This window comes from Tachypleus tridentatus, chromosome 7, assembly GCF_004210375.1.
Source record: "Tachypleus tridentatus isolate NWPU-2018 chromosome 7, ASM421037v1, whole genome shotgun sequence".
Taxonomy (NCBI): domain Eukaryota; kingdom Metazoa; phylum Arthropoda; class Merostomata; order Xiphosura; family Limulidae; genus Tachypleus; species Tachypleus tridentatus.
In genome coordinates this window covers 159,535,092-159,559,381 of record NC_134831.1, presented here as the reverse complement: position 1 = coordinate 159,559,381, position 24,290 = coordinate 159,535,092, and the positions used below count along the sequence as shown (strand labels likewise).

Sequence of the window (24,290 nt, the reverse complement as noted above, 5' to 3'; positions counted from 1 at the left end):
TTCAGTGTATAATTTGGTGAATTGATCTCAGTTGCATCATGAACTTGGAATTTTGTGTCACGGTTTCTACTAATGTGACTACTGCTACTTCAAATGATAATTCTCAGGCTTCAGGTTTACATTTTTAGCTGAAGAGGTCTTGGCCTTAGTTCAACATAAACTTAAACACTATATAAGACAAGTGGCTTTTCCTGAATCTGTACAAGAATTTCCCTGTCAGAAAGAACATGGGCTTGACAATGAGTGTTTGGAGAGACTTTTGTTCTTCTCCTGAGTGTTTGGAGAGACTTTTGTTCTTCTCCCTGCCTTTTGTTCTTCTCCCTCCTATGCCATGCAATCCCATATATCACCTGTGGAAGCAGCCAGGTCTGCCTCAGACATTTTGTTACATCATTTCACAGGTATGCTATTTTTTGTCTGTATCTAAAATTTAAAAAACAACTTGCATGTTGGGAATATCGTGTTTTTTCCTCTCTTCGATTTTCAGGATTCATGTTAATCAGTTTTAGCCTCAGTTTTGTGTTGGATCTAGCATACCTCATCTGTCTTAAGCTTTGGATCTTTTTGCTTTCTGGCTTATTTCAAAACAGATTTACCATTCCTAGACTTTCCACATCTGATATTTTTAGTGCAAGTACATGGGGCTGCCTTTATTTTATCCTAACCTCTCATTTGGTGCTTTTCTACTAAATGCCTCCTGACAGAGGTTCTCCACTAATCCCCTGAGGGATTTTAAGTGGACACTGATCTCCTCAAAATAATTAATCATAATAATATAATAATGTTGTTTCTTGAGAGGTGCATGCAATTATTTCTTGAGTAACAATTCAGTAATGTAATGCGAGATCCTCCTTCCCCAAGTGATTTACAATTTATAATGGTGTGAATAGTAGTTAGACATGGTTCAAAGGACAAAAAAAAAGAATAAAATCTAATTATAAATAGATGTATAATGTTACAAATTTAAAGCTACTTAGAATAAACAAATGTAGTTTTGTGTTAAACTTCAGAGTAATTTCAGAAACAAATAAAGGGAAATTGAGATTTATTTCAGTTTTTTGTGTGTGGTGATGGTTTATGAGGTGAGTTAAATTTACCAACCTTGTATAGTGTTAAGGTAGATAAAATAATAAGTTTTACTGAAAACAAACTCTTCAAATGCATTTAGAAGATCTTAGAGATTACATAAATCAAATTGAGGTTTTCTGACATGAAGAAAAATATTTTTAATCTTAACTTGGAAATCACTTTGGGTTATTCAAAACAGATACTGGATATATTCATGGACATATCATTAAAAATAGTTTATTCAAAATACTTCAGTTAAAAATATTTTTTTTATGTATGAAAAGCTTGTGTTTAGTGAAAGACTATTAAAAATTGGTAGTAACAAATTTGTAAAGACTATATGACTTCAGAGAGGTCTGTCAAATTTATTTAGCCCATGTGGAGAAAGTGAATGGATGTGCTTGAACTAACTTGTGCACTTTTGTGTGACACTTATTACCTCAATGGGTATAGAGTATTGTATTTTACCTGGTACACATGTAGTGAAGTCTCACACAGGTGTGTTCTTCCCTCAACAGAGGTTATATTCTTTAGACACTTTTTGAAGAGTATTCATTGAGATAACTTTCACACTGGTTCCTCCATTTGTTTTTAGTATGGGATTCTAGCTACTATGTAAGCGGAATAAGATGCTGTATCAGAAATTAATATTTTCCTACACTGAAACTATATTTTCAATAGGTACTTGCCTCTTTTCACACTTTCCTCCTGTCCTTCCCACTTCTGTTGCTTATTTGATGTCTAATCTCGAATAGCATAGAGGGAGTAACCTTCATCAGGAAAGGTTTCACACTCCTACTGGTTGACAGTTGGCACATGTTAAGATGTAGTGGAAGCACAATGAATGTGGGGTAGGTGGGAGTTTTAAGATTAGTGGTGAGTGAAAAATTTTGTACATTGAATGGGTGACAATGAATGAGAGAGAAGCTGTTATTTAAGGAAAGTAATTATTTGAAATATTTTCAGTATAGGAAAATATTAAGTTTTTTTAAATTTTACATTTTAGATATCACAAATAAAGAATACTGATTTAAAACAAAAAATATAGTATTGTCATGGGTATTCTTATTTTCTGGCTGTATAAAGACAGTGAAACTTAAGCCTACTCTTGTACTAATGGTATTACAGTACTAAGTAATTTTTACTTTATTAAATAATGAACCTAAAATTACAGAAAAATAACATGCAGAAAGAAAACAGTCCTACAGCTATTATAAGTTTTCTAGCTTTCTAATTGTATTATCAGAGCCTTTAGAAATTCAGCTAAACTTGATTTTATTCCTGTGAGAAAGAAGTTTAGATCTGGAAGTAATATAGACAGTTCTTTGTGTTGGAAACATTATAATATAACACTTGGTTTGATAGATTACAACTTTGGCTTTCTGTTAGCTATAAATAATATAATATGAAACATTAGGAAAACTTCTGGCAATTTGTGAGAGAGAGGATGTAGGAGGTCAGCGTGGCAATTGGAGCTAAATTTCTACTTTATGGCAACATAAACAAAGAATATTGAAGACAGTAAAAGCTATACTTTGTCTAAGTAATATATATATACTATAGTGAGTAATTTATATTCAATGCAATACTTCTTGGAGGAGGAGTAAATAAATTAGGGAAGTGGAAAGACCTAGAAAGCAAATGTTGGAATTCTAAAGCAGAGGAGATTGAGGATTTTGTAAAGTATTTCCTTATTAAATACTTATAAACTTAAATACTCTTAAAACATTATTTAGTAACTATGTTTTAATGCCAAACAAATTTTTTTTATAGAAAGTACAATATTGAATTACTGAGTGAGTTATCTTTTAGTCAGTTTAGAGTAATTTGTATGTTACTATAAACCACTTAGTTCAGTATTGTGAATATTGACTGTATAACAACAAAGAAATAGAAGTATGAAAGTAGACAAGGAAAAATTAACCATTTGTTTAAATGTAGTTTATTTGTGAACATAACCTGTCAGTGAACATTGGTTATGCTAACCATGGAACTTGAAAGTGAAGTAGTTGACATTTGTATTATTGTGAAATGACTAGAATCTCCATTATTCTTTCAATCAAATAGTTCATAAGAGCCTACCCAGTAATAGAAAAATTCCAAATACATGTATACATATGCTAATCTGAAATCAGCTGGTGAATTTTTTTTCTAATAGTTCCTTAATTTTAATAAGAAACCCAAAAAATCAAATTGTTTCAGAAGGTAGACCTTCTTTCTTCAAATGTAAATTAAAAAGTAGGAAATTTCAAGTAAAAATGCTAGTGATCTACACTGGTGTCATGTATATATATCTGCATTAGTTTACATTGATGCCATATGTATCTGTAATAGTTCACATTAATGCCATACTTATTGGCAGAAGTTCACAGCAATGACATGGAAGTGATTTTATCTTTCACTGGGAATACTGCAGGTTTAATTGCTTTTGAGAGAGGTAAACAAGGAGTGGGGGGAAAAGGAAACTTAAAAAGTTACATAGTGGAAGAAAGAAAAATAAGAGTAACAATAAAAAATTAATTTTGATGCCTGCAGGTTGTATGGATACTTGAAATGGGGGATTTTCATGTAAAAGTATGTGGAAACCTTATAATAGCAGATTATATTGATATATCTAATTTTTATTCACATTTTGGAGTTGAGCACAGTAAATAGTCTTTCTTTTCATTCTATACCCATATGTAGAACAAACAAGTAAGAATTTTATAGAATTTCAGTGGAATTCATTTGATTTTTGGATGCTAAAATGGACATCAAACGTGCTTTAAAAAACATTCTGAGAGTGCTTTAGAATTCCATGGAAAGTGCTTGAAACTGGTCTGAGCAATTCAGTATAAGCCATATTAGATAAATAATGATTAAGAACTTTGTAATTATTCTAGTTTCTTCTCTGGAAAAGAAAGTGTTTCAGAGGTTCTTGGGTTATTGTGTTCTTGGGTTTTCTGTTCTGTGATTCATCTAATTTTTAATCTTGCATTATTTCTTAGTACCGTGAACATGTATTTAGATAATTTTCTTTCTATATTTCATCCTAAAAAATATTTATAGCTTGTACTATGTTTCTCTGTTAAAACTTTGTTTTGTTTTAATTTTTGTTAATGAAATAAAAAATATAGTGTATTTTAACTTTGTATTGTATTCTTAGTGGTGGATTTGCAAATAAGTTGAATAAACTGGAAGCAAGAGAAAAATCATATGAAGCTATCTGGTGGCATCAAATGTTACTTTCATTAGAAAGTGTTGAAAGTGAAAAGAAACTGATGTTGAGGCAGACTAACATAAGAGGTAGGATTTCACAGAAACCAGTTTTCTCTTCTACATTTACCTTTTAACGGACTTTGGCTATATTGTAAAAATTTTTTTATGTTAAACTTACATAAATAGTTTTTCCACTGTTTAGTTCAGTTAACCCATTTGTACTGTTTGTTGAGTAAAGGTAAGATTGTAAGAATCTTCTTCAAAAAAATTTTACTTCTGCCTGTAAAAGCCATTCATGGTATCACATTCACATGCAACATTAAAAATGAAGAATCATCTTTATGAATTATTTTTAAATCTTTATTGTTATGAAAATCATGTCTATTTATGGAATAAAACCTGTTTGTAAAAACTACTATTATACCTTCTCAAAAATACACTTATGTCATTGACAAAAAAGTATCTTAAAATTTAAAATAACACAAAGTACATTTGGAGAGATTGTTATTCAATATTAGTGAAACCATTTAGATTAAATTTGTTTCATAAAAGTTTTATAAATTGGGCTCTGTGATTGTCAGACAGAACTAAAATAGTATATTTTGTTTCTGTATAACACTTTCACTTTGGGCATTTTTAAAAAATTTTTTAAATTTACACATGAGGTTTTAGTGAGTGACATTCAAAATATGAACTACTTTCTTATCACAGTATATGAATACACTTAGCATAAAGACGTAACTAATAATCCAAATGTTAATATTATATATGTTTTAACTTTCAATTTTGTGGGCAATATTAAAAAAAACAAAAACAAAAAACATGTATTTTGCTTAGTATGAGAATTGTGACATTTGCTTTCCAGGTATTCTCTCTCCTCTTAATTTTGTCTTTATGGGTCTTCTTATGGTCACTGGCCAAAAGCCATGTTACTACATTTGTACATTCACATTTAAGATTTTATTGAACTAAATTTTATGAATGTATGTAAATAAGTTTGGAATCAAATTGTAGATTTTAATTTGAACTTGAGTGTTATACACTATTTAATTTCTTAATTTAAAAGTAAGTATTAAAGAATGTACACCTAAATATTGATTTTTGTGAGCCACATGGTATGTTGAATGCAGCATTTGTTCAAATCAGATGTTTGTGATGTCCAAGTACAGTGTCTGTAGTTCTTTTATGAATTAGGGCCACAAATTACTGATATTGACAGTATAAAATATCAGGTAAGAACCTTCTGTCTTTCTGTTAGCTGAGTTATTGCTATATGTAATGAATCAAACACAGTCGACCTACCTACCTCTTTCCATATTTGGAAGTGCTCCCTTATATAGAGTTACTTTTGTCTATGACACTTGAGTAAACAATCCGAAGCCCAGAATGTTTTATGGTGGCTTTCTCAGCATAACTGAATTATCTAACTGCAAAATTTATTCTTTTAAAACTTTGAATAGAAAAGACAAGGTAAATTTAGTGGGCTAAATTTTCTTATTGGTTTAGACCCAAATAAACCTTAGTTACTAAGTTTGATATATTAAAGTAGAATTCTATGGTATTGACATAGTAATTTATGCTTTTTTAAACTATTTCATTTCACATCCTCCACATGAAAAATTTGATAGGGCTTAGCAACCTATGACAAGCAGCAAGTGAGTAGAAAGTTTATAACTAGCAAAATAATTTTTGCTCTTCTTTTTTACTTACTGTTCTATGTTTTAAGAAAAATAAATTTAAGATCTTATTTGTAAATAATAAAAATGTACATTCACATGTAATGTATTATAACTGAAATGTGACTATTTTACAAAATATTTTTCTACTAAATCACAGCAAAGACAGGCCACTTTTATACTCTTAGACACAGAAACATGAGTTTACTTATGCTGTGTTAATGCAACTTCTGTAATGTTAGCTAAACACAGCTGAAATGTCAGTGTAATAAAAATAATAAATGTGTAATGTTACAATGTTTAAGATTTGTAGACAAAACATTTGTGTTTTTATGTTGTAATTTGTAGTCATTCTAGAACAAAGAAAGCATAATTTATATTCCTAATTTTTTAAGGTAGTTACAAGGTCTGTCAAATCAACTGAATCCATACAGAGATTTCTTAGTGAAAGGAATGTTTAATAATTATTTGGACATTGTAAATATTTTGCATGTGAAATTTAAAAATGTTCTAATGCATAAAAGTATTTTGAATTTCAAAATCAAAATTATTTTGCATGTTAGACAGTCAGAAAATATTTTATGATAAAATCTTAACTCTTTTGCACATTTACTTTAACATCAAGCAGATGCTTGTTAATCTAGTTGTCCCTAAACTGAGTTCCACTTGCCAAAAAATGTTAGCTTGCACACATGTAGGTCCTTTAACTTTATCCACTCTGGTAGTTTTTACTGGGCATGACATAAAGTTTTAGTGTCTTACATTCAAATTTTATTAAACTAGTTTTTGTTTGTTATACCAATTAGTTTAGCATAAAATCTTAGCTAACAATCCATATTTTACTAGTATGTACATTTTAAGCTCCTAATTTTGCAAAGAATTATTTTATAAAATCCTGAATTTACCCTAGTATTACACACGACATTTTTCTCTAGGCATCTCATCTTCTTTGTTTTTTTCCACCAGTCTTTGAATGAGTAAGAAATTAAGTGTTATGCACTACAGAATTGTCATTGCTCAGACAAACCATAATTTTGATAGCTTTCAATTTTGTTTGGTTAAAAAGCTATCAATAGAAGGTGACTCTTCCTGTCACCTTCTCTTTTTCAGGATGTGTTAACAATTCTCTGACATTTAATTGTATACTACATATAACCAATACAAAGTCAAGGTTTTTCATCTGTCAGATGACATTTTGCATACTACTATGTTCTGAACAGATAATAGTCAATTTCACTCAGAGTTCCAATGAGAAATGTAATGATTAGATTGGATGAATTTGTAATGGCATTTGCTACATAGTTAGGAAGCAGAAACGTTGGGAGAGATAATGGAAAATTGTCTACTCTTTGCTGTTTATTAATCTATGTTAGTTGGTGCATTATTTAATTAAATAAAAAATTAGTTAGGGCATTGCCACCATTGGTATGAAAAAGTAGGATTAAATGCCCTTGACAATTGATGACAAAAAAAAGAGTTTGGTGAGTACTTTATTTCTTGTTTTTTCATGTTTATTTTTCTTTATTACTATAAAAGTAACTAAAATATAAAAATATGGATATTTTTAGGTTAATTAATATTAGATTAAGTAAACTGGATAATAATAATAATAATGTCATAAAATGTTTCATGAGGCAAGCATGTGAGCAGCAGGTGGGTAATGTAGTTCTGTAGCATGACACGAGCTGCATATGCCCTGAGTGATTTCAGGATATGATGGCACAGACAGTATTTAGAGAAAGCTCAAAAGGACAATAAAACAATAAATTTGAATTAAAAATAGATGAATACTATTACAAGGTTAATGCTACTTATAATAAACAAATGTAGTTTCATATTATAATTGGAAGTTGTTTTAGAAAGAGAAAAGGGGTAATTTCAGTCCCTTTTTTTATGGGGTTACCTGGTTGGTTAAATTGACCAATCTTGTTTTGAGTTACAGTAGAAAAAATAAAAGATCAAGTGTAAAACTTTACTGAAAAACAAATCTTTGGAATGTATTAGAGGTTTTAAGGATTACACAAAAGAAATTTGAGATTTTTGAGGTGAGAAAAAGTATTTTGCACATTGACTATTCAAACAAATGCCCAATATATTAATGCACAAATCTTTATTTTAGTTTGTTAAAAAATACTTCACTAAAAATATTTTTTCTATGTAAAAATATTTTAATGTTCACTGAATGACTGCCAAATTTCATGAAAATATACAAACTATATTGAATGTTAGTGACATCAAATCTATACTGACTATATGAGTACAAAAAGGTCATGTGATTGGTCAAATTGATGGAGCTTATGTTGTAAGAGTTAATTAAATAATCTTAGTACTTAATTCAAAAACCTGTTATTTTGAGCAGAAAAGCTGTACAATGTTTACAAAAAACCTGCCAAATTTTGTAAAGAGATCATATGGTTGCAGGCTAGGTAAAATCCACCAATCCTGTAAAGTAAAGATTAACTTATTTACTACCCTTTTGAGAAGTACAAAATTTAATGAGTTATTTATTATAATGTTGTCATCACTCAAACAAAACATAATTTTTAGTCTTCAATCCTGACTAGTTACAGAGCCATAAAATAGAAAATCAGATCCCTCTTGCCATGCCCCACCCATCATATCCTTAGTTTTCTGAAATTGTCAGTTGTCTTCTCTTATATTTAATAATATAGTATTTTATAACCAGTAGAGAGACAAGATTTTAATCTACCAAATGGCTTGTTATATTACATTGTTTTCCTTACAGAGAATTGTCTACTTCTCTTCCAGTTCAAAATTTATTTCCAAAGGTAACATGATGAGTTTAACTGAATTTTTATTGGCTTTTGTTGCATAGTTAGAAAGATAAATAAGTTGTGATGATTATGGGACATCATTTGCTTTTTGTAGGTTATTATTCTGTTTTCTTTGGTGCATTTTTTAATTAAATGAAAAATTTTATTCCTCTCCTTCCTTTGTAAGTAAGACATCTTTAGCCCAATATCTTGTCCTCCTCCCTCATCAGATATTGGGGTGCTTGCCAGTAGCTTTGTAGACTAAACTAAGTTCTGTGGTCAGTTTGTTTTGTCTCCCATGCTTTGGCTTAACATTAGTCTGAATTCCCTTTTTTGGACTCTCAGCAGTTGGGATCCTCTTGTGCCTTTGTGGGGTTTGAATCCCACACAACTATTGTTGTATTTCATTCTAAAAATAAAACTAGTTCATGAAATTTTGTGAAATTTAACAATAGTTTTTGTAAAAGCATGTAGGTTCAGATTAATATTTAATTTTACATTTTCTGCTATTTTTAATTTTAAAAATTCATTGTTTAAAATAGTTATTTACTCTCAAACTCTGAATAGTTCACCTGCAAGTGATTATTTTATATAAATTATATGAAACATTTACATAATTTTTAGGACTTCATAAATGAATATCAAACTTTTTTTTTGTTCTTTTGAGGTAATTGTGTGTATATTTTATTTTTCGTTTTCTCTACTGTATTATTAATTCTACCAATTATCATCAACAAAGTGCAATGAGATGATTAAAATTAAGAAATGGAAATATGGACATACATTTTGACTCTTTGTAGAAGTTTTTTGAAACTTTAATATGCATAATTTTATGTCTTCAGGTTTTCATTTAGTTTATTTTTAATTTTACTTTCCATTTCTTTATCTTTTATTATTCATGCTGGTACATCAGTTGGTCTTTTGTTATTATTACCATATGGTGACCCCATATAGAGACTTGTTACACTGATGATTTGCACATGCAAGTGATGCCATCTTGTTTTAACCCTTTCACAATCCAGGCAACAATATTAAACTTTTAATAGTCATTAAACCTTTCAAGTATGATTTCTAAAATACAGATAATGCATAATTAACTAAAGCATAAAAGTAAACCCTAAACAATTTAACTTTCTAACTATAGCATATTTAGGTAAAAAAAAAACTATATTTTTAGAAAACTTCTGTAACTTTGTGTTAATTTTCTCAAACAGGTTTTCTGTTTATTATATATGGTAGTGATATTAGTAACTTGTTGAGTTATTCCCAAGTTGATATCTTTTATATTTCTGTCCATTTATGAAACATGTTACTTCACTACAAAAACTTTATCTTTCTTTCTTCAAACACAATTGTGTTTGGTTATTCATATTATATTATGAATTCTGCAATACCACTTTGGAGATTGTGTCCTGTCAGCACAATTACACAGGCTTCAAATAGTGGTACTCTGCAGGAAGATTTTTAGCTTTACTTCATTGAGAGATTAATTATCTAATGGACTGACCTTCATCAGGCTTTGCCACAGATTTGGGGCCCACATATTTTTACGTACAATCCAACGTGTGTGGAAAGATAAAATATTATACTTTAATGGTTTATGAATGAGTTTATTTTTAATATTATTATCTGTAGTTATTTGAGCTCTATAATATAAGTTTCACAAGGTGTTGTCAATACTCATAGTCCAGTTCAGGTTAGAAATTATATTTAGTTGTATTTTATCTCTCATACCACTGATAGCAGGAGGTCTTTGTTATTGCAGAATTACCTGTAATTCATTTCACTGGTACATCAATCATTTGTTTAACTATATTGGTTTTCTTCTATGTATCATGTATAGATTATTGTTAATATGCACTTCATATCATTTCCATTATTATTTATCTTCTATAATGCTTCATATTAGTATTAACTTGGTTAATGAGGAACCCTTGAGCTGGAGTCTACACTAACTTCTCTCAATATTGTACATATTTATTGTTAGGTTAGGATTTTATTTTGGAGCTTAATGATATCTTTTGTCCTGTACTGTTCAATTAAGTTCAAGGTGTGTTTGTTATTTTTGGTTTACCTGTAGCTCTACTTGTGGATTAATCACTAAAGTTAAAAAACTTTTTTAGCTTAGGCTTAACAAGTGTCTAATTAAATTTGGATTTGTTGAGGTCATACTTTCAGATTAATCAGTAGGTGAGTTAACTTTTTTTCTTCAACATATAACATGTATTACATACATGTATTTCACAACATAATTTCTTATCATTAATTTCATTTACTTTATAATTGTTACCCTTAATTTCTTTTTGGGGGTTTCTGGGGGCTGGGGTCCGTCTTACCTGCTCCCACTATTTACTTGCCTTTCTCATATAATGACTAAACCCATTTCAGATAGCTCAGATTTTGTCAGTTCTCTTCACCTTATGATAAATTGCATTCCAGGCCACAACTACAGAATCTGCTAGTTGTATCCCAGTTTTTTTATTGTTGCTCTTGTTTTAGACACATTTAACCTTATATTCCCCTTTTCCTGACATTGTTTCATGATGATCTCTTTGTCTCTCTTTTGAGAGTGGGTATTTGCTAGTCATGCCTTATACAGGCTTTTTCTTTTTGTACTAACTTACTATCCAGCAGATTTTCTTTTTTGATTTTAAGTCCTTTGGAACTCTGTTATTCCAATCTGTTTTCTTTCATACCTAGTTTTTCAGCTTTATATTATGCTGTCTACTCTCTTACAGGTAATGTTTGCCTTCCACACTTCCATTCTTAGGTGTCCCACCTATATTCAGGAATTTTCATGGGATACCTTCTCTTTCTTCCATCCACATTGGAGCATCTACCATTTTTAGTTCTGTCCCTCTACATGTGATTTCTTTACTTTTGAAATCTCCTTGGGAGGGACACTGCTGTCTGTTTACTTTCCATTGCCAATAGGGACATATTTGTTTACTTCTTTCACGGTCAGCTCTGGTAGTTGTATTTTCCAGTTGGTTATGCTTTCTTCTTCCATACCTCACATTTTAGTCTCTTTGGGGTGGATAGTTTTAAACACACTCCCCTTTTAATGCGTTCAATGGAGTTTTCTGTTATCCAAGCCAATTATTTAATTTTCCTCTTACTTTTTATCTTTCCCTCTGTATGTGTGATAGATGACCATATCCCCTACAGTGTTGGTTTTACAGGTTCCTTCCATTCTCTGGATTATATTTCTTCCCTGATGCTCATCTCCAGAGATTGGGGATGTGGTTTGATATGTAGGAGGTTTCAGGACAATGGTATACAGATAAAATGTCTTATCACATCACACCATGCCACTTTTGCTTGTCGTATGTGCTTTTGTTCACTCTCTTCATTTTTCCAAATTTGGCTAATCATGTTTTGTTTCAACGATTTGATGGTGGTGGTTTCTATCACTTGTGAAGGCAACCCTCATTTTTGTTCCTTTTATGGTTGACAGTTGCTCTCCTTATTGAACCCACACACCTTACATGCATCTTCACTGCTGATTGATTTTCCAATCCTGTCACACTTTTTTCCAAGGAGAAGACTTTTCAGTCCTCCAAATTTTTAGTGGCCCTACTTGAGTTTTTTTTTCTGATTCCATCATTCTTTTTCCCAAAATATTTGTTTTTCCATGTCATTTTTTCTGGCTATGTAACAGATATGTTTTTTAGCTGTTTTGGCTATTACTTTTCTTTTTTTGTGGATCCATATTATTAACCTATATTTTCAGGTCTCATATGGTGTATTATTTTTTTACTTTTTTGTGTTTTGTCCTATTCCTCCTTTATTCATTCCCTTACACTACACCTTTTCTGTGATTCTTTTGTCCCTTCTTTCTTTATCCATTGAGTTCAGATTGTGATACAATTGACCTTTTATTTTTTGTGTTCTCCTTCCTGTCATCAGTTTCTAGTGTTTCCACTCTGATCACGCACCTTTCTTTTTCCCTGCATATCAAACCTATTGTTCATTGGAAATAGTTTGTCTGTCAAGCACTGGAACTACAACTTCTATGTTCATCTTCCATTATCTGTTTTGGGTAGCTGTTTCTTCCTTGTCAAAGTACTGTGATCCACTTCACTCTTTCATAGGACTTTTATTGAATAAGTTACTTTTTAGTATCTATACCTCTTATTTCTTGGTGGCATGTCATTCTTTTTCTTTATGGATCCCACTCTGTGGCATGTGGTACCTGTCCAAGTATACTTAAATTATAAGGCCATGATGATTTAAAAGTTATAATTCCATGGCCACTACATACAGTGTTGAGATGGGCAGTTCCACAAAATTATTTGTAGGTTTATTGTTGTGATATGTTTGCCTCATTAATTTAATGCCCACATGGACTATGTGGGTAAAAGAGAAATGGATAATTGCCCATCCCTGCCATGACTCGTATTAAATAAATTGGTGTAGTCTGCTTTTCAAAATAGGGTTTCATGGTCACCCATTGCACTGTCTCATGTTTTTCTTCTGGATTTTCCACCACACTTTCTCCCTCCTGTTTATTGCCACTTTCCAGTTCCAAGCCACTTGAGTGGTGAACCATAGAGGCATCCCCCTGAATGAAATAATATATAAATGAAATCAGTTGGTTGTGAGCAGGATGGTGGTATGTTGCTGGTATAGATAACAATGTATTCCACTGTATAGTGTTAAAGTCATCAAAATTGCATTTCACTTCTTTTATTGGGATCCCTCATTATATCCTCATGTGGATGTTGGTTTCCATGTAGAGCTGAACCAATCAACATAATCTTCACATATGTATTTCAGATGTCTATATTTCTTCACTCAGTTATACTCTTGTTGCTCCATCTGTGTTGTGGGTCATTGTAAAGATACTTGGAGATTACTACAGTTCTTTCCCAACTGTTACTCCTGTATGTTTTTATTATTCTCTGTTTTCTTAATAAGTCTTAGAGGACAAACTAATTGTTTAGTAGAAGAGAATTTTACACATATTCCATAATACTTTTACATTGTAAAATGTTTTAAGCTTCCTTCTGTTATCACTCACAAGAGTCTCTTAAATACAAACAATAAAAGCTTCTAATACTGTGCAATAGTGTACTTATTCTGAACTAACTGCTAGACATTTTATATGTTGATAACAGTATTTGCAATAATTCCATAGTTTTGTGCTTACTTATTAAGGTATTATTTTACAACAATATATACAATTGAAAAATTACAGTTCTTTGTTCTGTTTTTATACTATTAGGAAATAATTCCAAACACTGCTTTCAATTTTATCAATTGTTATTAAATATCACTTTTCACAGCCACTTACATCACTAAAAAAACAAAATGCAGCACAAAGGTTTTGGAAACATATATAACATTTGTATCATTTGTATTTGGGGCATAACAATAATGTGAAATATTCTGAGCTATTCACTGTTGACTAACTAATTGCTGATGCTGTGAAAGCAGTTTGAACTCCACCTTATTAGGTTGCAGTACTGTACATAGAATATATTTGTTGATGCTTCCAATTAACTGTATGTCTAGTATTTTGGATTTATTAAATATTAGTATTTGTAATGAGTAAAGTTAGGTTATCTTACAGTTTAACTAAATAGCAATTTTACAATGCTTGCATCTAATTCTGCTTGAGCTCTCCAGACTTACACTGCTAGAAATTGGGTTTCAATGCCTGTGGTTGGCAGATCACAGATAGCACTTTGTTTAGCTTTGGGCATAATACCAAAACAAACAGTTCTGCTTGAAAATAAGAGAATGAGTAATAAAACCTTTCATACAATTGGGTAATACTACCAATTTACATCATAGATTATTTGTAATTATGGGAGTGTTATTTAAACTCATTTTTTAAGAATTTAATGTTTCTTAACTAAATATTTAGTCAAAGTCATTTCACTTAGCATAGACAAAAAAGACTTCAAGATTTACAGTTCATCTTCAGCTTTTGTGTCGGTTTGGTAGCCAAATTATAAATATTGAATGCCAAAAATTTGAAAGCACATTTCCTAATAATAGCTAGGTATTCATATGGAGTTAGGCTTATTTAGTTGGTAACCTAACACTTTTTGTTTCACACATTATTAAACAAATTTATGTATGTTTTTTGCATTTAAATGTGGTCTACATGTAATTTAGATTTTATTTATGTCTGTTTGAGTAAATATATGGAATGATCAAGTAATCAAAGAATTTATATATACAAATGATGCTAATTCAATTATAATTTTGATTAAATAGTTGTATAGAAGACCAAGGGTGAGATTAAAGTACATTTAATAACAAACACTCTTTCCTTTGTAGGAAAACAAATGGTTTTGGAACTTAAACTGGAAACTTTCCACTCTAAAGGAGGACTGATCTGGGCACATTGCACTGTTGTTTCTAATACTAGTGTAACTTCCCAAAATGCAGCTTTAAAGGACAAGGAAGTTGTTAATGTTTTTCCTACTGTTTCTAAATACTTACTTTTCCTTCCTGTCACATTAAGTAAAAAACTACAACTGTCACATGGATCTGTCATCAAGCTTTTTTCTCCATGGTGAGTTAATGTCATTGTCACATAACATATCCAGAAATTAAAATGTGAATGTTTTTTGTAGATGGAAAATATGATAACACTTATCATTTTATACACTAATTCTTATTACATATAATAAATAAAATAAACTGTGTACATTCATTGTGGCTGAACATGTTTTCCTTGTCAAATTTGCTAAGTTATGATATACAAACAAGTATGATGGAGAAGTTTTGTCTTATTCAATCATAAGTGTTAATTGAGTTATAGTTAAATTTTATGGCATGCTTATTTGATAATATGTCACATAGTATTGTTGAGTTTTATACGAACATTATCACTTTTGACATGGAGCCAGTCTATATGACTGACCATGTGGCCTCATTATACTCATTTAAAGATTTTGTAGATTTAATGCTTCTAACTCTGAATATAGTGTGTATATCCTCTCAAAATATGACAGTATTTCACTCAGTATTATGAATCTTTAACATATAAAAAAATCATATTTTTAATGAAGTATTTTTAATAAAATAAAGATTTGTCCATTAATATATTGAATTATACATGTTTTTAATAGTCCGTGTGCAATGTAATATTCATATTAAAATCGCAAACTTCCTTTGTGTAATCCCTAAAAGCTCCTAAATACATTTCAAATGTATTTTTCAGTAAAACTTGATTATTTATTTTTCTAACCTAACTCAAAACTAAAATAGTAAACCTGATTAACCTCACCAAACTATCAAAAAATAAATAAATTTAAAATGTACAACTAGAACAAACTGTTTGTGTGTGTGACTTGTAAAACATTTTTATTTTATTATTTATTTTACTTAATCCAATTTTAACTAACATAAAAATATCCTTATTTTTACATTTTAGTTGCTTTTATAATTACATATAAAGAATAAACAAAAAAAAAACAAGAAATAAAATACCAAATCTCTTTTCTTGCTTTTGGTTGTCAAAAAAGAGTTAACCCTAGAATGTTTTATTTTATTCATAGTATTACATTTAATATTTTTTTAAATTTATGTCAAACCAATATAAGCTAATAACATGAAAAAATAGACAAATATTCTTATTTCTTAAAAATTATCGGGCTTCCTATCTCTGTGACAGCATTCGTTACATATGCATCCAAGCTAGCCATTAACATTGTCATGGGAACGCTGTTCATACTGTGGGAGAAATTGGCATTTATAACATAACGTTATGCAACACCTCATTTAATAGATGAAAACCTCAAGTTTCCATTGGTAATAGTAATTTATAATTAAACTTAAGACTAAACTATTAATGAATTATGAAAGAGAAGATGCAACAGGTGGGAGTGGTAGGAAGGGTGTAGTTTTTTAATCGATAGCTTTGTAACCAAATACAGCTAAAGACTATACTAAATGTGGTTTATCTGAACAATGGCACTTGTACAGAAAGTAATTTACATTTGATTTTGTACTTTTTCAAGGGGTGGTGGATAAAATAGGGATGATGACATGCTAAGAGAAAATGTGTGTCACAATAGGGGAAATTCAGAACCTAAAAAAAAATTGTATACTATTAAAATATGGATTATTAGCTATGATTTTATGCTATTTTAATTGGTATTGCATAAACAAAAAAGTAGTTTAATAAAAGTTGAATGTAAAACACTAAAACTTTGTGTCAGGGTGCATAAGGTTATATTAAAACAGTTTTCAATATCCAACTCAGCAGGTCTTGTGACAGACACAACCAATTTAAATTTGTGGTGGAACAGAATGTATCAGAAGTACATTTTGACATCATTTGGCATTTGTAGGTAGTGTAATGCCACTGAAAACTGTTCTTTCATGAGAATGATATGTAACAGCCTTTTACAAATATATTTTCAAATTTAACCTTGGGGCACTGAAACTATTCATCAGTTTTTTATCTAGCTATAGTAAATTAAGTGCAGTAGCTCATGAGAGGTAAAAATCTATAATGACAAAGGTCAGTGGTGAAAGCTGTCCATTTGCTTCAGCCAACTGTATACAACATAATCAAGAAAGATCTCTGTCTGCAAAAGTGACATATATCACATACACAACCAACTTCCATAGTATATTCCTTCTATACTTTTAATTATATAACCACCTTTATTACATAAAACAAACAAACAAATGTACATTTTCAGTAACTTTAAACTTTTGAAGCTTTTTTTTTCTTACAAATACGTATTCTCTGTGAAGTTTTCTTTACTGTTGACATTTCTTTTTCTAAGGATATGAGCCAGGTTTTTCTTAAGAAATAATAATAAAATTAAAGATACACTAAATCATAAAAGGAAAATGATAAAATTACCACTATCACCCTCAGATATTTAATATTTTGTTTTATTGACCATAATGAATACTAACAGTTTTGTTTAATCTTAGCAAATACAAAATACATTCAAATTTCCTATAAAATTAGCAATAAATATTCAATAATTCTTCAGAAATTATACAGGTCTGTGATGGTTTTATTGTCTTGAAATTTTTACATGTTCTACAGTAATTCCTGTATGCTGAATTCAAAAAATGATATCCATTTTTCTCCATCATGTACAGACTTTTCACAAAATTTCATAATTTAGTTTTATATAAATGAATCATTTTCACTGAAATCAGGGTCACATTTTTCTTGTGCTTGAAATTTCAACAGCTGCTGGCTATAGATGTCTGTGGAACATTTGATAAGATCCTAAAGTTGAGATTGGTATAGAGAAACATTCTGCTAGTTTATTAACTGAGTTAACTGAGAAATACTTCTACTGGATTAGTGAATGGATCGTCATCTTTATTTTTCTCCATAAAGATCATTGTCAAATTAAACATTTTGACAACCAGGTAGAACTCTTTAAAAGTAGCAAGAGCTCAGACTTGAAGTAAATCTTGTCTCATTTATTTGCAACAGCATCACATTGTGACTAGATGTGCCCTCACAGCAGAAGCTGGCACATACAGACATCATCTGCTTGGCCAGTGAAAAGACACTGTTACTAGAATGGAAAAGTAGAGCAATCACAATAGTGAAATGGGATAAAAAATTTTGAATTTATTTTTTGAAAATGCAACACAAAATTTAAGTAATTGACTATTATTAAAACATTAAACAATTGTCTGGATGCATATTATAATAATGATGATGATGATTATTGTTGTTATTATTATTATTATGATTTGTTATGATTATGAATATGGTTATAATTGTATGTGTATTTGAGTTTGAAATTCCAGAATGATTAAGCTACCACATTCAAGAAGTTCTGAATCATTTCTTAGACTTAGTGGGGTGAATCAAAAGAATCAATTCAAATGGGACACTGACTTGATTCTCATGTTTCATCATGATGGGTTTTTCTTGAATGGCACATTTCTAGAAAGAACTGTATTCCAGAACTAACCATTGTAACTCGCCAACCAACTAATGCTAACTCAATACTGCTGAAACCATGGATATCAAAAAAGTTTAATCTCATTAAGAATTGCGTCAATAAATAGATCACAATGGTCTTGTGAATTTATCTGTGATTCATAATATCACTTATGGCTTGAGAGAATTCTAGGCAAAGGAGGTGCTTAGGAACCACCTGAAAATTGCGAAACACAAAATGTTCATTAAGATTTGAAAAATTATTTTGCATATTTGGTGCTATGCCTAATCATAGATCCAAGACCAAGTAACTGGATATACGAAATAAGATAAGACTGCAACTGGTATGTATAGGAAACTAGTTGTAACATTAGTGGTAAGCTTAGGTCTGTATGGCAATAATTTACAATCTTGAATAAACAAGTCACAATCTCCATTTCCACATCAGATTTTAAATGCAGATTGTTTTTTTTTAGGTGTTTAGGTTTAAAAAAGAACTTAGTCATAGAAACTTAAACTCTGGAAAAGTGTATTTTGTACCTGAGCAAAAGAACGTTGCATGAATGATATTTTAGAAACACTGTATGGTGTTTTCTTAGAAAGCTTGTTGTTCTACCTGTCACGGTGGATTTAATGCTGCCTGGGATGGTGGTTTTTGACGTACCTTACTGAAAGAGGTCACAGTGGCAAAATATACCAGTGACTGTTTCCGGTGCACACTCTGGACGAGCAGCTTACAAACAGTCATTGTGTTCGGCCTTAATCCTCCATGTTAATCCGGGTGATTAATGTTCCCCTTGCTGAAACATTGGAGGCTGGATCCGATGCATGCTCTGCATGAGCTGTTTAATGCTAGTGTGTCAAACCAGATGTTTGTGCGACCTTACCCTTTGATGGGGTTTGTCACACGTATACCACTGGTTTTTTCCATTGCATGCTCTGGATGAGCAGCATACAAACAGATGGTGCATTCAACCACATTCCTGCATGTTAATCTGAGCGATTAATGTTCCTCTTTGTGTAACATTGGAGGCTAGATCTGATGCATGAGCTGTGAAATTCCAGTGTGTCATACCCATTGATGGGGTTTATCATACATACAGCAGTCACTGGAACTGCTGCCAGCTCTTGACGAGAGGGATATATCCAGTCTGTGCAGTTGACTGCACGCTTGCATGTTAATTCGTACAATTAGCGGTTGTCTTAATATTTTTAACTTAGAAAGTTTTTATTGTTTTTTCTTTTGTTTTCATAGGCTGATACAAGAATGTTTCAATTTTTTTATAACCAGTAAAACAGTCTAAAATGATACTTATTTGTCAGTTACAGCTGACAGACAAAATTAATTAATTTTAAAAGGAACACTTACATTGCTATAAATCAACTAAAATTAAAAATGTTCAGAGAAGTATAAAAGTTTCATTTAGAAATATCTTTCACTTTACGGTTAAACTACAAACATGTTGTTACATTAAAGAATTGTGATTCTGCACTTAACATTGTCAAAATTAAGCTCTTCACAGCTGAACCTAAGATATATTACTTCAAACTCTTGCAAGAATGGTGTTATCAGAACACAAGTGTACCTTATTTTCCTATTTGTTAATAATTCATAAAGTGTCACCTCCTGTCATTTTTATGCATTTTACAGTGATGATTACAATAAAACATTTAGTGCAATTTAAACTTAACTTGCAATTAAAATTATATATGGAATAGAATTTTAGAATTATAAACAGAAGTTTTGTATCCTTCCACTTTAGAATAATTATACTTGCATGCAAACTAATTTTCTTTTACATCTGTTGTAAAAGTGCTTATGCCATTATTTTTTATAAAGAGGAAGAATTTTCTTATGAATAATTGTTCATATTGTAATTGAAATAACCATAAAAGTACCTAAACAGTATAGTTTTGGTTATATGTTGCTTGATGTCTTTTGTAAATCCCAGTTCTGTGGTCCTGGGAAAAGTTGTTGAATTTCATGTAATGGAAAGTATATTAATGCTGTTCTATAGATAACTGTTGCTGAACCACCTGCAGGCTCAGATGATGCAGAAGTGGTGTGGGCTGGCAATGACTTTGTAGTGATCATTCTGCCCAGTAAGGGCTTGGAGTTTATGGGTGGGTCCATATCTGACTGGGACTGCTAATCCCCAGGAGACTTGAGAAGCAGTCCAGTAGTCTACTTGATAGAATCTGGTATGTCAGATGCATTAGCTAGCAATGCCTCGTCATCCATGTACTCTTATCAGATAGAAAGTCATTCTGGTTACAGGTGTCTTTTACTCAGTGGAGAAGTCCATCTTTTTGACAAGAAGAAATTTGGATATACTGAGATCATCATTAATACTACATCCTTTCATGTTAGTTCAAGGATGAGGGATTTAGCAAATAACGTAAAGAACTACATTAAGTAATTGAAGACAAGATAGCCAAATTGATCATGAACTTGATCTTAAATAGTGGTTTGGATTGAAAATGCAAAGCCAGATGAATTCCCAATTAGTCAAAAAGTGGAAAAAGTATTATAAATGGCCAGTCACTACCACTATTTTCTTCTGAACATTTCTCTTAGAAGCTAGTAATCAATGAATTACTGTGGTCAAGTGACATTTCTATGGGGGCCATATGTGCTTGTTATCTAATCTCCCAAAGGACATACATTCCTGAAGCCCATGAATTTCTTAGTTCACAACATCTCATTAAGTCTCTGTTTGAACTATGTAGATGGGTTTATAACATATTATTATATTTATAATTATAACTATGTATTGCATTTACTAGCAGGTTCCTGTTGAAAGACTTCAGTGGTGATTTTTCTAAAAATAGTGATGAAGAAATACAAACTGTACAACTAACCCAATCTCTGGGATCTGAGCATATATGCAATACGTTTGTCTGGTGGGTCATTCACAATTGTTTTTTGTCATAACGTGTTATTTCAATAAGGGAAGTTGCATTGCATTTGTTTTTAAGCAAAATGGGCAGACTGCCATACATTGTTCACACAATACTTGGATTTCAATGCCGTGGCAGACAGACCTGCCAACGTTGACAAGTTGGACATAATTGTTCCATTTTTTTACTTTTTGCTATTACACCTGTTTGATTTGTGTTATTTTACAATTTTATACTAAATTATGGAATGTTTTTACTGACCTTTTATATATATACTAATAATTTTCAAAAGTTAGTTCACTGCTCCAGTTTGTGTCTCAACTTTACAAGTTCTTAAGATAGTCTTTTAAAAAAAGTATATAAATAGTAAGCATCTTGGATGCATTGATCATGTTTTGAGAAACAAATGGCAGAAAAATGTCTGTTTTGTTCCATCTGACTCCAACAAGGAAGACAAAGGTTTATAGTGAGCAGAAGTTTAGACATGGGTATTCAAAGTAGTTCAGTGATAATATTTTGTCCTCAAAGGGTATGAATTGTGCAACATGTACAAGTTGTGTTTATGATTTCTTCATTTCTCAGAGAAATGAAAATGATATTAAACAAAACAAAAAAAAGTCCCAAACACTACTAAGCACTAGCAAAATTGTTTGAGGAAATCTGGAAAATCAGCTGGTGAGGATATTGTAGGACTGTTTCAAGAAGAACTGGCCTCAAAGTCCTTAAAGAGAGAAACTTGTGTATTATTAGTTGTTGACAGCATGACTTTGATGATGACGAGTTAAAAGAGAGAGAGAGAGAGAGAGATGCAGGTTATCTTCTGAAACTTAACCCTGAACTGGTGATTAGGTGATGCCCACGTCACTTCATTTGGCATAAGAAAAAGCAGCAAAGAAGTTGCAATATCAGTTTGATGAAGCACTTGTTGAGAGTTGTTACTATTTGGATATTTGGACAAGAGTAGCAATAGGAAACAAAAAGTTAGAGAATTCCAGAATCTGTGTGATATGTAGACAAATTATTCTGAAGCATACGTGCACATGATGGTTGTGTCTTGGAAAATGCTGATGGAAGTTAATTGAGCAGTGGAGACCTTTGAAAAATTATCATTATGTTTGGCTGAAAAGTAGGCAAACAAATGATTTATAAGCATAATTTCTATGAGAAGTGTCAAAGAGGAGATACTCAATTCAATTTATTCATCATGGTGTAGTAAGATTGTGCGTGTATGTGATACTGACATGAAATATGCTTAAAATAAAGAACAACAAATACTAACTCAAACACATTCTTCTCTTTATGCATTTTTCATTTATGTTCTTCAAAATATTTCTTTCAGTCAGTTGACAGAGGAAGTCCCATTTTTGTTCATAAAATTCCACTATGAACATTTTTGTTCTTGATAAGTTTTTTCTTGAGTTGACTATTCAGCACATATGAAGAGTGTGGATTGATGTTGATAATGATACAAAATTTTATGAATTGCAAAATAATAATTTTTGTATATTATATTTTTAGAAAGAAACGTTGTTATTTTTTTCCTACAGTTAACCATTTTGGGAAATACAGATCATGAAACACAGTCATTTGGCTATTTTATATATGTACCTAGATTAGAACTATGGCTGTTAAAACAATATTGGTTAGTTATTTATTTTTAATTTTATTAGCATATCTTACATTAATATCAAATAGTTATTAAACAAAAGTGAAGATTTGGTGATGTTCTTTGATAGAAATAATGGGCATTATATTCTGTTTTTATAATTTTGAATGGTGGAGGTTGAGTGGTAATATTGTGTTAATAAAATATTGAGTAATTAATGATATTAGATTTCTATAGTTATATTTTTAATGAAAACTGTTGTGTCCATAATTGGTTATAGATGACAAGTTACAGTAGGATCTGCATCTTTGTAGCTTCTGTTGTCTAAATCACATAGTTTTGTTGTAGCTTTGATGGCATGATCATGTTTTTTTTGGTTTGGCACATGAATATACAACAGAAATATTGTATTTTTTACATAATTATCTTTTCAAGGCTGTGCAGAGTTGAGTAAACACTGTGTACTATTGAAGAAATGCAGATAATTGTAAGATATATATATTAGTGAAATTAAATAATTACATCCAAATGAAGCCAAATAAGTAAACAAAATCATGAGGAAGGACTATGTTAAAAACAGCAAATTCCAACCTGTAATTAATTATATTATAACCATAAAATTTTAAGCCATAAACAAAATGCATTAAAATTAAACAAAATATGCTGCATATTTTTAAAAAAATCCTAAGGTGCAAGCTACAACATAGAATTATAAAGAGTATCTTAAGTTTTTGAGGTGACTGGGGAAGTCAGACCCACATTGTGGTGGGGATACAACATCTATCAGTGTTATCCTCCAATTTACTAGTCTTACATAAGAAGCTTAGAAATTTTAGAAATTACGAGAGCGAGATGTTGAGTGCTGAATGAGCTTGCTGAAATCACAGCTAAGTCTGTTTGCTCTAGTGTTATCACAGTCATGCCTGTCCCGTATATTGACTACAGTCCTGTATTCAAGGCTTGAATCTGTGCTAGTTAGCAGTCGACTTAGAGCAAGTAGTATGATGAGCTTATCCAGATCAAATTTTCTATCGCTCCTTTGGCCATCCTGTTTCTGTAAGGATCGGAAGGGGTAAGTTGTCCTGGCTAGGCTATGCATTGGTCAAAGATTTTGAACTTATTGTTTTCTTTTATATGAGACATGCATTTATGTGTGGTCTGTGTGACACTCAAATCAC

The 24,290-nt window shown here is 30.9% G+C and overlaps 1 protein-coding gene across 1 annotated transcript in view; it reads left to right on the top strand.

Annotated features, from left to right (window-relative positions):
* Positions 1 to 24,130, top strand: part of LOC143257013 (uncharacterized) — a 60,740-nt gene extending 36,610 nt beyond the window's left edge. The window contains exons 5-7 of the mRNA XM_076515063.1: positions 4,214 to 4,353; positions 15,008 to 15,245; positions 24,019 to 24,130. Coding sequence (XP_076371178.1) covers positions 4,214 to 4,353; positions 15,008 to 15,245; positions 24,019 to 24,076 — 436 coding nt within the window. The 3' untranslated portion in view covers positions 24,077 to 24,130. The remainder of the gene's footprint in view (positions 1 to 4,213; positions 4,354 to 15,007; positions 15,246 to 24,018) is intronic.
* The last annotated feature ends 160 nt before the right edge of the window (positions 24,131 to 24,290 follow it).